This window comes from Pelophylax lessonae (assembly GCF_965119305.1).
Source record: "Pelophylax lessonae genome assembly, chromosome: 3".
In the NCBI taxonomy this organism is placed as follows: Eukaryota; Metazoa; Chordata; class Amphibia; order Anura; family Ranidae; genus Pelophylax; species Pelophylax lessonae.
In genome coordinates this window covers 18,178,730-18,197,371 of record NC_138770.1, presented here as the reverse complement: position 1 = coordinate 18,197,371, position 18,642 = coordinate 18,178,730, and the positions used below count along the sequence as shown (strand labels likewise).

The 18,642-nt window shown below is 44.2% G+C and overlaps 3 protein-coding genes across 3 annotated transcripts in view; all 3 read right to left on the bottom strand.

The window, feature by feature from the left end:
• The window catches only part of LOC309548786 (uncharacterized protein), a gene marked incomplete at its 3' end in the record, with an annotated part of 145,338 nt that extends 132,833 nt beyond the window's left edge, over positions 1–12,505 (bottom strand). Inside the window, exon 1 of the mRNA XM_082248730.1 lies at positions 12,448–12,505. The remainder of the gene's footprint in view (positions 1–12,447) is intronic.
• LOC309550239 (uncharacterized protein) overlaps positions 1–18,642 on the bottom strand; it is a gene marked incomplete at both ends in the record, with an annotated part of 1,760,330 nt that overhangs the window by 1,587,834 nt on the left and 153,854 nt on the right.
• Positions 1,110–2,964, bottom strand: LOC309550786 (uncharacterized protein). The gene is made up of 3 exons (XM_082251122.1): positions 2,801–2,964; positions 1,986–2,083; positions 1,110–1,593 (listed from the first exon to the last, which is right to left on the bottom strand). The coding sequence occupies exons 1-3, from the start codon at positions 2,883–2,885 to the stop codon at positions 1,390–1,392; spliced, it is 387 nt and encodes a 128-aa protein (XP_082107248.1). The 5' UTR covers positions 2,886–2,964; the 3' UTR covers positions 1,110–1,389.

Sequence of the window (18,642 nt, the reverse complement as noted above, 5' to 3'; positions counted from 1 at the left end):
CAGCCGAAGGTTGGTTCAGGAGGAGCGGATGATCCGGAAGCGGGATGCAGGGATCAGCGCAGCGAGGTTCCGTCAGCGAGGTATGCTTGCAAGCACGAAAGCTTCAAGCCAAGTTAGCATCAAGGTAAAGGTGTTTGAACGAACACATGTGAGTGAGAACCGGCGATTTAAATAGCCATCTAGTCCGGCGCTGAGTGATGACAGCTTCAGTCTTAAAGGTGTATGCGCACCTTTCCAAAAGAGAATGGTGGGGCGCATACACTTGTGAAAAGAGTAATTTAGGGTACCAAAGGTACCGGAACATTACAACAAGATGTATTTATATGCATACTGATACTGCCATGTCATGTTTTATTGATGATTTGCATCATCATGTATATGGATTGACGTACATACTCAGATATGAATATATTTTATGCTGTAATATTTTGTATGATAGTTTTAATTAATAAATCAGACGCATTGCGCAATAATGACTATTGAGTCCTCCTCAATTAAAGTCCCTCTGGGCAATTCTTTTTCTGTTTATAGATAATTGGGATGGAGGTGTACTCAATTTGCAGTGTGGTTCCATTATGTCCTGTTCCAAGATACAACAGATAGGACTATATAGTATCAGAATAATGTAATGTACAACATAGCGTATATAGTGCAGGGGTCAGGAGTATGTAATGTACAACAGAGTATATGGTGCAGGGGTCAGGAGTATGCAATGTACAACTCAGAGTATACAGTATAGTGCAGGGGTCAGGAGTATGTAATGTACAATATAGAGTATATAGTGCAGGGGTCAGGTGTATGTAATGTACAATATAGAGTATATAGTGCAGGGGTCAGGTTTATGTAATGTACAACATAGAGTATATAGTGCAGGGGTCAGGAGTGTGTAATGTACAACACAGAGTATATAGTGCAGGGGTCAGGAGTATGTAATGTACAATAGATATTATATATTATAAGAGTCAAAAACTTAAATGTTTACTTGAGACAAGTTGCAGATGTCCCACACCGCTGCCTCCCATCTCCTGAGACTGCACTCAGTGACTTGGATGTGAGACTATAAAGACATATCCCTCCACCCAGCACAGCCAACAAAACAAGTAAACCCGGGAGAATTGTTCTGTCAGAGATCTTACTAGACCTGGGCATGGGGCAGAAGACCCACATCACATGCCCTAGTTGCCTAGGTCTAGTAAGGCCAATGGTGATAATGTACATTTTGCTGCCAGCTGAACCCCAGAATCTCCATAAATCCAGTCTAGATACATAAATTTTGTCTGCAGCACAGAGAATGAAGATTATCGGAGAGAAATACAGGAATACAGGATGGGGAACACAGCTCAGGAAAGTGACCAGGGGATTACAGGCTGATATCACCCAGTCCCCGCCCTACTCTGGACCAATTAGTGAGCAGTATGGGTGGAGGAATGTATTTAGTGTTAATGACCCACCTGTGCTGATCTCTGTAGGAGTGTCCTCCTCTATAAATGTCCCCGTTATTCCATCCTCCTCCATAGACTGCTGATCATCCCTCACATACCTCTCTTCTTCTTCTGCTTTAACCTCAAATTCTATATCTATCAGATCTTCACCCTAAACCAAGAAAATGAGAGTGAATATCATCTGTAAAATATAAGCTCACATAAAAAATTCACACATCATCTTTATGTCCATGTTCTAGATGCCCCGTCCCACCAACCTTGTAACAGTGAGGGATGGTGTGACCTTACTGTGTGGAATCCCGGGAATACAGAGGACGGGGACATCTCTCTGGTGGGTTCCTGGTATTAGGTGGCTCCATCATATCCTTGTGTCCTTCTAAAAACTCCTTCATCACTCCATACTCCTCATCCTCATCTTTATATTCTTCTTTAACAACAATATTGTAATCACAGACGATTCCACTCTGAATATATAATAAAACATTCATTGTAACAAACATGCTGTGTATAAATTATAACTACCAATAATTGACAATCATTTACCTGATGATGGAGAGGGATGGTGTGACCTTTCTGTGTGGAATCCCGGGAATACAGAGGACGGGGACATCTCTCTGGTGGGTTTCCATTACTGGATCCATCTGTAGGAAACACACACACTGACTGAATACATTGTTTCTATGTGTTTATCAGATGATGGGGGATCTAGGTGGACCCTCCGTACTGCTCTTCCCTTTACAATAAAGTCTCCTCTTACCCGGCGATGTGAGGGGCGGCTGATTCTCCATCATGATGTCTTTGTAGAAGTGGATCTACAGATCCTCAAACATCAATCCATATACCCAAACAGTTTTTGTATTTAGTGTCCATCACTCACCTGTGCTGATGTCTGGAGAAGATTCCTCCTCTTTAACTTTGTCCATCATCCCAACCTCTTCCCTGAACTGCTGATCCCCCCTCACATAAGTCTCTTCTTCCTCTTTAACCTCATCTTTTATATCTATCAGATTTTTATTCTAAACAAACAAAATAGCAGGGAATGGTTGCTTTAAAATGTGAGCAAAAAAAGAATCTTATACCTAAGAGTGGAATATATTTTCCTACAGTCAGATCACTTTTACGATCACAACATCCATCTTCACCTACCTGATGATGGTGAGGGATGGTGTGACCTTCCTGTGTGGAATCCCGGGAATACAGAGGACGGGGACATCTCTCTTGTGGGTTCCCATTACTGGATCCATCTGTAGGAAACACACACACTGACTGAATACATTGTTTCTATGTGTTTATCAGATGATGGGATCTAGGTGGATCCTCCGTACTGCTCTCTCCTTTACAATAAAGTCTCCTCTTACCCGGTGATGTGAGGGGCGGCTGATTCTCCATCATGACGTCCTTGTAGAGATCCTTGTGTCCTTCTAAATACTCCCACTCCTCCATGGAGAAATAGACAGTGACATCCTGACACCTTATAGGAACCTGACACACACAATGATACAGTCACCATCCAGACACATCCCTTGTCTGTTACTGGATAATGTCCCAGAATTCCCAGCACCGCCCACCACTCCTGTCAGAAGTTTTAATAAATAGTAAAATTAAATGACGCTCCCAGAATCCTCCTCACCCGTAAGGTCTGTATTTTTATAAAGCCCTACTTCAAGGACACCTCCCCCTCCAATGGCATAGGGAATTCTAACGTCATTACATAAAATACAGGATCAACAGTTCTGCTTTGGTTGCGAGGATGAAAAGAGTCTGCCCACATCCTAAGAGCACCAGAAAAAAGAGCCACATGGAGGTACATTGGGAGGAGGAGCGGTGAGGTCAGTGTGATGTCATAGAACTCTCTGACTTACCCCTTAAAGCCCCATACACACGCACCGATTGTCGGCCGACCGTTCGGCCGTCTTTTGTCCGATGCTGTTTTGTTGGTTGAAAAGTGCTCAAGACTGCACACAAATTTTGTCGGCCAACAACAACCGACTGCAGAAGTGATGTCATGTGATGGTTAACTTTCCGTGTGTTTTTTCTTCTCTGAGCATGGCCAGTCTTGCTCATCTGCTTTTTGTCGGCCGAATTCTGTACTGACTGACGAACAATCGGCCGTTCTTTGTTGGCCAACAAAAATTTTAAAGCATGCACACCAGATTTTGTTTGGCCGAAAAAGTTGCAGTCGGTTGTCGAAAGCATCATACTAACAAGCCGACAATCGGCCGATCGGACGTTGGCCGAATATTTACAGCCGACAATCGGTACGTGTGTACGGGCCATAAGTCTTTCAGCTTTACTAAACCCTCACAGCCCCTCGAGCCCTCTACTTTCCACTGAGGCCTCAGAATTTTCCTCCCTCTGACACCAATGATGGAACATATTCTTCATGTAGGCTGGGGAATGTTTTCTTCCTTCTGACGTCACAGTGACTATGGAGGAAGAGGACGGACACGACCGGGGGTTACTGGGTGTAAATAGATAATAAGATCTTATTACCTCCTCTGCTGCCACTCCCAGCGATGTCTCCTCTCTACTTCCTCCCGACTCACCTCTCACCCAGAATTTCCTATTTATATCTGACATCACTTCCTGTCTGTATTCCATAGAGACTTCCTGTCTGTATTTCATAGAGACTTCCTGTCTGGGTAGAAGTAAGATCACCACCTTGTGGAGCTCAGAGGAACTGCAGCCCTGAGAAACATCTGGTAGTGTGAACACGGCCTTGTGCTGTGTGTGTGTATGTACTGTATATCCTTATAGATGGGTCATCTCCAATCCCACCAATGGCGAGAGAAATTTATTACTGCCTAGTCCAGCATTTCTCAGCCAGGGTTCCTCTAAAGCTATTGTGGTATCCACTTATTAGGAGAGTGATTGAGGTCTGGTGAGTGCACAATCTGAGTGTGAGCACCAAGAGAGCATGGGATTGGTGTTTGGGGAGTTTTGTAGTCCACTACACATGGCTTGCTGGAGCATATACTGAGATATGGAGGACGAAGCTCTGGAAGGTTTGGAGACATTTATTGGTGGTGATATAATAATTTATTGAAGTATAAAGGAGACGTTGGATGGACTTTTGGGTCTTGTCTCTGCCAGCTGGGGAAACAGCGAGTGGGAAAACAAGTTGTTGAGGATTTGAATAGTAAACTCCTTCGTTGTTCCTGATCAGCTGGGGAAATATTGACTCCCAGACCTTCCTAGCCAGAAAACTGGTTGGAGGATTGGAATAGTAATCTCCTTCATTGTTCTCAGCTGGGAGTGTCGGGGGTTTCATTGACTTGTACCCAACTTCCCTTCCACAACAAACTCTTCTCTAGGAATCTATAAATTGGGGGATAGATTGTGTCTGTGACCCCAAAATTACCTGCACTGGGTTTTTTACTGACATTTTCTGTTTCCTAATCCATCGGATTGCACCTAAATGGGGTGGGTGCAGCCGTACTGGGTGAGAGGATGGCCAAAAAGTTAGAGGGGCTTTTAAACTAGGGAATGGGGGGGAGGGTACAGATGTAGAATTAGCCAGTGGAAAGCAAGTTTCAGAGGGCAGAAATGGGGGCATTAGCGGTAGGGTGTTCGGAGCCCCTATACCCAGGGTGGGTACGGGGAAAAATCAAGAGAGCAGCCTAAAAACATCAAAATTACGAGGTTTGTATACCAATGCCAGAAGCCTGGCCAACAAGATGGGAGAGCTGGAGCTGCTGATGTTTGAGGAGGACTTAGATTTTGTGGGGATAACTGAGACTTGGTTTGACAGCTCTCATGACTGGATGGCGACCATTCAGGGGTATTCCCTTTATCGCAGAGATAGAGAGGGTAAAAAAGGGGGAGGGGTATGTTTGTATATTAAGAACAGTATACAGGTAAATATGAGGGATGATATTAATAATGGAGCTATGGACGAGGCAGAATCCCTATGGGTAGAGCTTCAAAGGAAAGGCACGGTGGGGAAGGTAATATTGGGCGTATGCTATAGGCCCCCAAACCAGAGGGAGGAGGGGGAGGTGGACCTCATGTTACAGATAGGATTGGCAGCAAGGATGGGAAATGTCATTATAATGGGGGACTTTAATTATCCTGATATAGACTGGGCAGAAGGAACCGCGCATTCAGCCAAGGCTCGGCAGTTCCTAAATGTTTTGCAGGACAATTTCATGGGTCAGATGGTGAATGCACCGACAAGAAACAATGCGGTACTTGACCTACTGATTACCAACAATACAGACCTGCTCACGGATATAGAAATACGGGACAACTTAGGGAACAGTGACCATAGGTCAATTGGTTTCAGTATTAATTACAGTAATAGGAAACACAAGGGTAATATAAGGACACTGAATTTCAAAAGAGCCAATTTCCCTAAACTGCGCTCGCTGCTAGAAAATATCAAATGGGATAGAACCCTGGGAACAAAGAACACGGAGGAAAAATGGGAGTGCTTCAAGAGCATACTTAACAAGGGGGTGGGCCAGTGCATTCCACAGGGAAATAAATTTAAAAGAGCAAAACTAAACCCTGGGTGGCTAAACTCCAACATAAAAATGTATATTAGAGCTAAAGAAAAGGCCTTCAAAAAATACAAGACTGAGGGGTCATTGGCAGCATTTAAGCATTACAAAGAGTGTAATAAGAAATGTAAAGATGAAATCAGGGCGGCTAAAATGGAACACGAGAGACATATAGCGGAGGAGAGTAAAAAGAACCCCAAGAAATTCTTTAAGTATATAAACAGTAAGAAAGCGAGGCCAGAACACATTGGCCCCATAAAAGATGATAAAGGAAAAATGGCCACTGAGGACAGAGAAAAGGCGGAAGTGTTAAATAATTTCTTCTCTTCAGTCTTCACAAAGGAATCGGGGGGCTACACGAACCCCGCTTGTAAGGCCGAACTAAATAATACACCTCAGGAAGTGCCGCCATGGCTAACAGAGGATAGACTTAGAGCTAAATTAGAGAAACTTAACATAAATAAATCCCCGGGACCGGATGGCTTGCACCCAAGGGTTCTAAAGGAGCTCAGTCAGGTGATTGCCAGACCATTATTCTTGATCTTTAAGGATAGTTTACAGACAGGTATGGTGCCAGCTGATTGGAAAAAAGCCAACGTGGTACCAATATTTAAAAAGGGGCCGAGATATATCCCGGGTAACTATAGGCCGGTCAGCCTAACATCAGTAGTCTGCAAAATTTTGGAGGGGATGATAAGGGACCACATACAAGACTTTAGTAATGAAAACGGTATTATAAGTAGTAATCAGCATGGATTCATGAAAAATCGTTCATGCCAAACCAATCTATTAACCTTCTACGATGAAGTGAGCTGCCACTTAGATAAAGGTAAGCCTGTGGATGTGGTGTATCTGGACTTTGCAAAGGCCTTTGACACCGTTCCCCACAAACGCTTACTGTACAAACTAAGGAAGGTAGGTATGGACCATAAGGTGAGTACCTGGATAGAGAACTGGCTCCAGGGGAGAGTACAGAGGGTGGTGATTAATGGGGAGTACTCGGATTGGGCGGGTGTGGAAAGTGGGGTCCCCCAGGGTTCTGTCCTGGGACCAATCCTGTTTAATTTATTCATAAATGATCTAGAGGAGGGGATATCTAGTACAATCTCAGTATTTGCAGATGATACTAAATTAGGCATGCCAATATCTTCTATGCAGGATGTGGAAATCTTGCAAGCAGACCTGAACAAAATAACGGGGTGGGCAACTACATGGCAGATGAGATTTAATGTAGAAAAATGTAAAGTAATGCACTTGGGGGCCAGAAACCAGAAAGCAAGCTACTCACTAGGGGGGGAACCTCTGGGTGAGTCTAGGATGGAAAGGGACCTGGGGGTACTGGTAGACAACAGGCTTGGAAGTGGCATGCAATGCCAAGCCGCTGCAAGCAAAGCCAACAGAATACTGGGTTGTATAAAAAAGGGGATTCACTCCAGAAATAAAGAGATTATTCTTCCACTCTACAAGACTCTGGTCCGGCCACATCTGGAGTATGCTGTCCAGTTCTGGGCACCGGTCCTCAGGAAGGATGTGCTGGAACTGGAGAAAGTCCAGAGAAGGGCAACAAAAATAATTAGGGGAATGGAGGACATCGGTTATGAGGAAAGACTACAAGCACTGAACCTATTCTCTCTGGAGAAGAGACGATTGAGGGGGGATATGATATCAATGTACAAATACTGTACTGGCGACCCTAGCATAAGGAACAAACTATTTAGAGTAAGGGAATACAATAAGACACGTGGCCACTCACTAAAACTAGAGGAAAGGCGGTTTAACCTTAAAGTGCGTAAGGGGTTCTTCACTGTAAGAGCGGTAAGGATGTGGAATTCTCTTCCACAAGCAGAGGTATCAGCGGGGAGCATTGATAGTTTCAAAAAACTATTGGATGGACACCTTAAAGACCACAACATACAGGGGTATACAATGTACGGTTAAAAGCAAACACACACACATAGGTTGAACTGGATGGACTTGTGTCTTTTTTTCAGCCTCACTAACTATGTAACTATTGCGCTAATATCGTGTGACATAAAACATTGGAACTACCACCATTTTATTCTCTAATAGGGAAATGGGTGCTAATAGGCTGCAGGGGATCTACTGAGACACAGAAAGGGGAATGGGTGCTAATAGGCTGCAGGAGATCTTATAAGAGAAAAGGAGGTGGTTGAAATGAAGCAGATCTCCTGCAGCCTATTAGTATCTATTTCCTCTGCTGAGAATAAAATGGTGGTGGAATTATTTTTCCTTTATTTCATTTTATTTATCTTACTAAGTTGTGTGTTCATTTACCACCCGAACATTATACCCACCCAGCAGAACATTATACCCACCCAGCAGAACATTAAACCCACCCAGCAGAACATTAAACCCACCCACCAGAACATTATTCCCACCCACCAGAACATTATGACCACCCACCAGAACTCCACCAGACAAAGCATCACACTGCCTCCGCCGGCTTGTCTTCTTCCCATAATGCATCCTGGTGCCATCTCTTCGCCCACATCCCTTGCAGCCCCATACACAACAAACTGCAATGCCCATTTCTTTGCTTTAAAAAAACAACAACTTCATGGAAAACATGTTTACTTGCTCACAAATATACCCCACCCACTTCCATATGACATTGTAATGAGATAATCTATATTATTCACTTCACCTGTCAGTGATCATAATGTTATGGCTGATCAGTGTACAGTACATACACACTACAATATGTGGATACATTCATCTATAAAGTGTTAGGTGCTCAAAATATATAAGGGGGGAAGGGGAATAGAAAGGATACGATAAGGGATAAGAAGGGTAATTTAGGGGATCGGCATATTGGTAGGATCTATATAATATGGTATAAATATATATATATATGTACATGACATAGCATAAATATTGAATATTGTTCTTAGAGAAGCCGATACCCTATATATGTTTATAGTGAGGAAGACCGGGAAAAGGGGGGACAAAGGCAGGACTTTAAATGAGGTGTGCGGAGTCGGTGGTCACAATGAAAAAATGCAGTCATATGGAGATAAAGATTTTAATGTATACATATAGAAATTGCATATATAACAAAAACACATTGGTACAAATTGCATCAACACTACATGTGTAAAATGGCACAATCCCAGAGTAATGAAAAACATCCTAAATACCAGATCATGACTCATGGAATACACAATGAGAAAAGCAGATCATTGATAAAAACACATATAAAAGATAACATGTTAATATTGGTAAGGAGTGCATCCATGATAGGCTCAACGCGTTTCGTGGATACATTACATTCCACTCGTCAGGAGCCAAGTGCACCCCAAATCATCGTTTCAAGGTAAGGTCATTTCAAACAGAGTGTTGTGGATGGGTACTCCCAAAGGGTCAAAGAAGTCTGTTCCGGGAGCTGTAGGGGCCCAGACTGGGGCCAAGGGCATACCACATAGGCATTCCATAGTGTCATGAAGGTGACAAAAGATGTTTAAGAGATGATATCAAGGTATTGATCTCCAAGGATATCTATGGGTAAGGATATTAGATTACTATAAAAAAGGTTTTCACTGTGAATACAGTGACAAATATGAAGTAATAAAATTGGTAAGGAGTAAATCTAGAGGTAAGTATAAATACCTAGATGGATTGAGTTAATCGAAGGAGATAGACTGGATCATCTGAAAAACTTCAGGAATGCTGAAAAAGGAAGAACCGGTAGATAAGTGTAGCGGGGTTAAACATGCCTAAAGACACTGTTTGATATGTGGGAAGGAACTAGGCTCCCTCTAGTGGTAGCTGCATGGAATTTCCCGGGCTGTGACTTCCTTTTCACAAGATGAAGAAACTACATCTCCCAGGCTGCTTTGCAAGATCCAGGAACTAGGCTCCCTCTAGTGGTAGCTGCATGGAATTTCCCGGGCTGTGACTTCCTTTTCACAAGATGAAGAAACTACATCTCCCAGGCTGCTTTGCAAGATCCAGGGTGCACGGCTGCACCGCACGGCACTATGGGGGAGGTTATTTAAAGGAAGAGAGAAGCGCGCGAAGGGGGGGGGCCTTTCTGCGCTGGACTCTGAGGAACCAGCGAGCGAGAGTGAAGGACTGACACTGGATATTGGGCCAGAGCCTTTTAGCCTGGAGGGACGACGTGGAACCGTCCCATCTCAAGCACGAGGCACATTCCTGGAGGTCATACTGCTGTTTGCCGAGACCGGAAGTCATCCGCCAGAAGGACTCCGCGCGGCTGGCATATAGCCAAAGGACTGAGACCGCAGTGGAAGCGCGCGAAGGAGAAACTTCTGTTGGTGAGAGGGCACATGCCCAATAACTGACTTTATCTGCTGAAGAGACAGTTTTATCTACAGATAGCGGTAGCGCAGCAGGAGGTGATAAAACCCCGGGGTTTATCACCATACTCTCTCAGGAGACTCATAGACAAACAATAAGGTCTGTAAAGGAGTCGCCAGAGGCTTATCTCTCTCGCAGAAGTTATTGCTCAGTTACGCAGACACCCTGCGGTGACAACTAACAGCTCGTTGTTTTCTCTCTCTTGATCTTTATTCCTAATCTGGATTACAAATGAGCTCTATTCAATAACCTTGCTAGCGAAGATCAACAAGAAAGAAGAGAACTCTGGGGGAGGGACTCAGATAGGCCCACCTATCTGGTACTGTGTCTAGCCTTAATGCAGGAGGAGTGTGGGGGTATTCTTTTACCTTTTTAAAGCTGTTTTAAATAACCTTTTATGGACTTGTATTGTATTGTATTGTATCTCCCCTATTCAATTTGATATATAGTAAACTAAGTTTGGTTAATTACAATCTTGTGCGTTGTTCCATTGTGTCACCCAGAAGGACTACTATTCAAGAAGGTAACAAGGTATTGTTGCATAGTGAAGTATTGTATTCCAACCTGTGTATCTATTTGATAGTCCAGTCCTATTCTGGGTCAGTTGTGCCTGAGGAGGGATCGAGCCAATTTGATTGGGTTGTTAGGCAGGGTGTAGACCCAATAATATAATCAGCAGCTCCTGCGGGGGTGGTGCTACATAAGAAATAAGAAAATTGGTAAAAGACCACACCCAGCGAGAATGTTAAGTGAGTGAGGGTGACTGAGTTGAGTGAAGTGCAAAATAAGGGGGCAAAAGTGAGGGGGTGAATAAAGGTGAAAAATTAGGGAATGAAGAGGAAAAGTGCCCCAATGCTAAGTGATGATCAAAGAAAAGGGGAGACCAAAAGTGAGAAATGAAGGAATAAAGTGTTGACTGTAGTCCAGACCACCAAGGGCAGTGATAGGGAATGTAAAGGACCAAGGTGCTCAAAAAAGCGTCAGAGGGCAAGTGGGGTGACAATAGGGAATGCTAAGGGAAATACCTGAGGATGGCCACAGCAAGGGGCTCCTAGCGTCACGTCCGCGCTCAAAAGTGGAGGAGGTGTTGTCACGTCCGGGGTCAAGTGCCATCCCGGATCGAGACACACGCCACCTCCCTATATATGAGCGCGAGAGTGGAATCACATGACGGTGCGAGGGCGCTGTCAATGGACGTCACACGCACAGCATGGATGACGTGGCGCCGAGGCGCAGCGGGGAGTCGCCCACACTCCCGCGCCCAATCAGAAGACGGGCAGAAGGGGAGGAGGGAGGCCGCCGAAGCGTCTCGCAGTTCCCGGAAGTGAACAACAGACCATGGGATGTGTCCAACCATGTAATAACAATCTACATGATACGAGTGTAATACTGCCCATGACAGAAGGGACATGATGGAAATGAATATGTATTAATATGTTGTATTGCCAAAAATAGTAGTAGCAAGCCCAAAAAAAGGGGGGGGGGGCCTGCATACGGACCAACCGTAAAACAACCGCACACCTCCATTCCTATGAATATTCAAAATAACAAGACACAGGACAAACAGAGACGAAACAGACAAAAGGACAAAGGACAGTTGGGACTTTAAATGAGGCGGTGCCTGCCCAAGGCTAGCCGCCTCCATCCCTATTAAGTATATAAGGGGGGAAGGGGAATAGAAAGGATACGAAAAGGGATAAGAAGGGTAATTTAGGGGATCGGCATATTGGTAGGATCTATATAATATGGTATAAATATAAAATAATCAAAATAATCTCTACAGATCTACTGCTTCCACTTCACACCCACTTCATTCATATCATAATAGTTGCAGCTATATTAAATAAACTAAAAACCTGTGAAAATTCATGTAATCATACAATAATTTGTGCTCAACATAGTGTTCTCTGCATGTCCACTGCTTCCACTTTGTAACTACTTCAATAAATTTATTTTGCTAAATTAAATCCACAAATGAATGAAAAGTTGATAAGGTGTGAAAGTTCTCCGTGCTCCAAACTGTGCCAGCTGTAGTGTAGCCACGCCTTCTTCCACCTCTTACACACGTGATGGCGAGGGCGCCCCCTTAGTAGTGCTTCCCCACTCAATATGACTCCCAGCTTTTCAGCTACCAGAGTCACAAACATCCTTCACACTCTCCTCACCTCCGATGGCAAAGGAACTGGATCCTCCTCGCTCACTCCTGCAAGTCTGCTGCGCTTTCTGTCAGTCTCCCTCCTAGACTCGGCTTCCTCCTCCAACCGCTGTTCCAGCAGGAGCTCCGCCTCTTCATACACACTCAGGGAGGAGAGAAAGGGGAAGGATATATAGTACATACACACACAGCACAAGGCCATGTTCACACTACCAGACGGTTCTCAGGGCTGCAGTTCCACAAGGAGGTGATCTCACTTCTACCCAGACAAGAAGTCTCTATGGAATACAGACAGGAAGTGATGTCAGGTACAGACAGGAAGTTCTGGGTGAGAGGTGAGACGGGAGGAAGTTGAGAGGAGACGTTGCTGGAAGAGGCAGCAGAGGAGGTAATAAGATCTTATTTTCTATTTACACCCAGTAACCTCCCGTCATGTCCGTCCTCTTCCTCCATAGTCACTGTGACATCTTTTATCTCCAGCAGATGATGATACACACATATATAGTGTGGAAACCTAGATTAACCCCTTCAGGGTTAGAACATTTCCCCACTTTTGGGGCCGGAACATTCTCTTCATTTTGGTGATAAATATTCTAGTAATATGTTCCTCTAAACAAACAGCACTGATAATAAATAGACAAGACAATGACCATCCTGACTAGAGATGGGCTCGGGCGTGTTCGAGTTCACATGTGCTCGATCCCGCCAGGAAGCCGACACTGCACTCCTCTAATCACAGACAGTGAGACATTTCCCGATCCGCAGGTGCACGGATCAGTAAATGTCTCACTGCCTGTGATTAGTGGACTGCAGTGTCGGCTTCCTGGTGGGATCGGGCACATGCGAACTCGAACACGCCCAAACCCATCTCTAATCCTGACCATACATGGCCTACAAAGGGCAATTGTTACACAACACAGGCAGCAAATGGGCAATCATTACAATATGCAGCCAACACAATGATGGAGCGTAGGGGTCAGAAGTATGGAGCATAGAGCCCCTTACATTGCTGGTCAGGAGGAAGAAAACATTCCCCAGCCTGAAATGAAGAATATGTTCCATTATTGGTGTCAGAGGGAGGAAAATAGTGAGGGCTCTGAGGGAAGTATAGGAGCTGAGGGGATCTGAGGGTTTATTAAAGCTGGAAGACTTTAGGGGCCTCTGTATATATGTAGGTATATACCTCTGTATGTAATGTATCTGAAGGACTGAAGTCTGAAGGACTCTGAGAACCTTGAGGGGGTAGTCAAGCTTCAGAGCTCTGAGGGAATAGGGGGCTGGGGGGCTCAGGGGACTCTGAGGAACAGAGGGGGGTCTATGATTGTCCTCCCACCCCACCTGCACTTATTTTTCAGACCTTACAGAACTGGCAATCTTAAAGCGGAGTTCCACCCTGGATTTTTTTTTTTTTTTTAATACCCCCGGGACAGTCAGGGCTAGTGCATTCCACAATGGCTAGCCTCTGATCTGTCCCGGGTTGCACTTACCTGTTAAAACAAATACTTAGCTTGCAAACGTCTTGTCCAGCGCTGCCATCTCAGATGTGGGCAGCTTAAAGCCAGCGAGATCCTCTTCGGCGTCTTCTTCCGCCTTCTTTGGTCCCACGATGCTCTGCGCCGGCCCCGACGTCACTTCCGGGTTGCGCGCGTCATCCCTCTTCAGCTTCTGGGCATGCCCAGAAGCTGTTTAGAAGGGGATGACGCGCGCGACCCGGAACTGACGTCGGGGCCGGTGCAGGCGCAATGATTCCTGGGAGCTATGACGTCCAGCTCCCAGGAATCATTGCAGAGCCAGGAAGTGACGACGGGCCGCGGCCGAGGAAGGAGGAAGAAGGAAGTAAGGTAAGTATTTTTTCTTCGCTACGAGGTAAGTAAAAAAAAAAAAAAATATGCGATTATCCATTTCTTTTTCAGGTGACCCGGAGCGAGAAGATGGAGGTAAGTATAAAAATAGGGTGGAACTCCACTTTAACCATCTTATTGTCCCACTGGTCACGTGATTTGTTCTGGAATATGATGTAAGATGAAGAAGGGAATTCATTCATTCTTTGGTGAGCACTTGTTCTTAGAGGAGTTCTGTTTCAGCTGCAAACCAGCTCAGAAACCAAACAAACCCAACAGAGAAAAGGGAAATTCTGATCTGGCAGGCTAAGAGGGTCCAAGGTCCTCCCAAGATGTAACAAATCCAAAACAGTCCAGATTAAGGCCTCTTGCATATGATACTCCTGTTTGAACATCTCGCAGCTTGAAAAAGCTCAGTACAGCTTTTTCTTTTTTTCTCTGAGCTAAAATAAAGCCCATTAATTGTAATGTGTCTGTGCACACAGGTGTGTAAACAAGCGCTGTGCATTCTTCAGGAAAAACAAAATAGAAAAATCTGCATTTTTGGTCAGTATTTTAAGCCTTCATGCACGCAAATACACACCAATACGCTTGAATACACGCAAATACATAAAAAAAAAAAGTCTGGAAATAGAAGATGCTCAAACAGGAGTATTGTGTGCAAGAGGCCTTGATGGGCTGTATTTTAGCAAAAAAAATAAAAAATCTGTACTGAGCATTTTCTAGCTACAGTGTGCAAGAGGCCTAAATGTATTCTCATGGGGACAGAAGTTCTTAAATGTACAGCAACTCTCCTATTACTGCCCCTTACATCCACATATTATTATGACCAATACCATCCAAATAATTCTTACCTTCATTTCCCAAAGTTATCCATCTACAAGGAGACCTGTATAGATCAAATGATGGCACCAATGAGGATGGAGGAGGACCGGAGTCACATGACTGAGAAGATACTAAACCTCACCCTGGAGATCATCTACCTGCTGACTGGAGAGGTAAGAAGGATTCTGGGAAGTCACATGATACCATTCTTATCTCTAATAATAATACACAGACCTGACCAGAGAGGCGAGGAGGATTCTGGGATTCTAACATGATTTTCCTATTGGTTCTTCAATACAGAGATTTTCTCCTCTGAAGTCAGGAGATCATATGACCATCACAGTGCCTCCATGTGACTCCCTAAAACCTGAGAGACACAACATGCAGAAGATTCTAAAAGTCACCAAAAAGATGATGGAGCTGCTGACAGGAGAGGTAAGCGGTGCTGGGAATTCTGAGACATTAGAAATACGGGGCAAAAATTTGGCAAGAAATATGGGGCTACTTAGGAAACAGTGACCATAGGTCAATTAGTTTCAGTATTAATCATAGTAATCGGAAACACAAGGGTAATATAAGAACACTCAATTTCAAAAGAGCCAATTTCCCAAAACTGCGCTCTCTGCTAGAAAATATCAAATGGGATAGAACCCTGGGAACAAAGAACACGGAGGAAAAATCGGAGTGCTTCAAGAGCATACTAAACAAAGGGATTGGCCAGTGCATTCCAAAGGGAAATACATTTAAAAGAGCAAAACTAAACCCTGTGTGGCTAAACTCCAACATAAAAATGCATATTAATACTAAAGGAAAGGCGTTCAAAAAATACAAGGCTGAGGGGTCATTGGCAGCAAGCAATACAAAGAGTGTAATAAGAAATGTAAAGACGAAATCAAGGCAGCTAAAATAGAACACGAGAGACATATAGCGGAAGAGAGTAAAAAGAACCCCAAAAAATTATTTAAGTATATAAACAGTAAGAAAGCGAGGCCAGAACACATTGGCCCCATAAAAGACGACAAGGGAGATTTGGCCACAGAGGACAGAGAAGAGGCGGAAATGTTAAATAATTTCTTCTCTTCAGTCTTCACAAAAGAATCGGGGGGCTACACTAACCCAGCTTGTAAGGTCAAACTAAACAACACACCTCAGGAAATACCGCCATGGCTAACAGAAGATAGACTTAGAACTAAACTAGAGAAACTTAACCGGTTGCCGACCGCCGCAAGTACATATACTGCGACGGTCAGCCCCGGCCAGGCAGAGTGATGTATATATACGTCACTAGCCTGTCACTAGCTTGTGAGCCAATAGCGGGCGAGCGCGCGCCCGCGGAGGCGTGCTTACGCCCCGGCTCGTTCCCGAACAAGTCCGTGCATGTGACCGACGGACTCGATGTCCGCCGGTCACTCGCGATCGTCCGCCATGAAGGGAGAAAGGCAGGCGGCTAATGTAAACAAAGCCGCCTGTCATTCTGCCCTGTGTAAAAATGGAGATCATACGGTTCTACTATGTAGGACAGTTGATCTCTGTTCTTACACCAGTAGCCATGTCCAATCACAGTTAGAAGCACGCCCCTAGGGACACACTTAACCCCTCCTTCCCCAATAAAATTAACCCCTTCCCTGCCAGTGTCATTTTTACAGTAACAGTGCATATGTATAGCACTGATTACTGTAGTAATGTCCCTGGTACCCCCAAAAGTGTCAAAAATGTCAGTCAAGGGTCCGATCTGTCCACCGCAATGTCTCAGTCCCGCAAAAAAAATCGCAGATCGCCGCCATTACTCGTTAAAGAAAAAAAACAACAAAAATTACAAAAATCTTTCCCTTAGTTAGTAAACGCAATAACTTTTGCGCAAACCAATCAAAATACGCCTATTGTGATTTTTTTTACCAAACATAGGTAGCAGAAAACAAATTGGCCTAAAATGTTAAAAAATTTAGATTTTTACATTTTTTTGAGGGGGAATTTCATATAAAAAAATGTGAAATATATTGTTATTTTTGCGAAATTGTCGCTCTTTTTTTGTTTATAGCGCATGATCAGAAAATCGCACAGGTGATCAAATACCACCAAAAGAAAGCTCTGTTTGTGGGAAAAAAAGGACGCCAAATTTATTTAGGTACAGCGTCGCATGACCGCTCAATTGTCCGTTAAAGTCACGCAGTGCCGAATCGCAAAATAGGCCCTGGTCAGGAAGGGGGTAAAATCTTCTGGGGCTTAAGTGGTTAACATAAATAAATCACCGGGACCGGATGGCTTGCACCCAAGGTTCTTAAAGAGCTCAGCCAGGTGATTGCCAGACCATTATTCTTGATCTTTAAGGATAGTTTACAGACGGGTATGGTGCCAGCTGACTGGAAAAAAGCCAATGTGGTACCAATATTTAAAAAGGGGTCGAGCTATATCCCGGGTAACTATAGACCGGTCAGCCTAACATCAGTAGTCTGCAAGATTTTGGAGGGGTTGATAAGGGACCACATACAAGACTTTAGTAATGAAAACGGTATTATTAGTAGTAATCAGCATGGATTCATGAAAAATTGTTCTTGCCAAACCAATCTATTAACCTTCTACGATGAAGTGAGCTGCCACCTAGATAAAGGTAAGCCTGTGGATGTGGTGTATCTGGATAAAGGAAGGTCTGTGGATGTGGTGTATCTGGATAAAGGAAGGCCTGTGAATGTGGTGTATCTGGACTTCGCAAAGGCCTTTGACACCGTTCCCCACAAACGCTTATTGTTCAAACTAAGGAAGGTAGGTATGGACCATAAGGTGAGTACCTGGATAGAGAACTGGCTCCAGGGGAGGTTGCAAAGGGTGGTGATTAATGGGGAGTACTCAGATTGGGCGGGTGTGAAAAGTGGGGTCCCCCAGGGTTCTGTCCTGCGGCCAAATCCTGTTTAATTTATTCATAAATGTTCTAGAGGAGGGGATATCTAGTACAATCTCAGTATTTTCGGATGATACTGTGACGGAATACGGACACCACCGACTGGGTATCTCCGCCAGTAACCTGCTTCCTAAGCTCTGGAACACCGGATCCGTGATTCTGGCTATAGTTACCCCAAGAACTAGACAGTACAAGTTTTGGAGTGAAACCAGAATGAACTGTTTATTAAAACCAACTCACAGACTTTTATACATTGGAGAAGTATGTCATTGGCCAGTCAAATATTTACACAAAATATCACACAATAGCTACGATAACGAGGTAGGGCTGACCATGATATCATTAACATACCAATTAACTGAGCACTTAAATCAGCCTAGGTGGAATGCACAGAATGCTAGCAGGCAAACAATATATGACACAATTAAACACCTGAACATTCAGGAATCTCATTCCAGGCCAGACACACCGGCATCGAGATCCCAAAGAACAATAGACAGCAGTAAAGTGTAACACACCCCCCCCAGCAAGAGTCTGATTAGTGCAGAGCTGGCCTGACTAGGGTTTTTGGTCACCCTGTGCCCCTTATAGACACAGGGTGATTTACACATAAGAAGGACTGGGGATGCTGGACAAGGGGTCT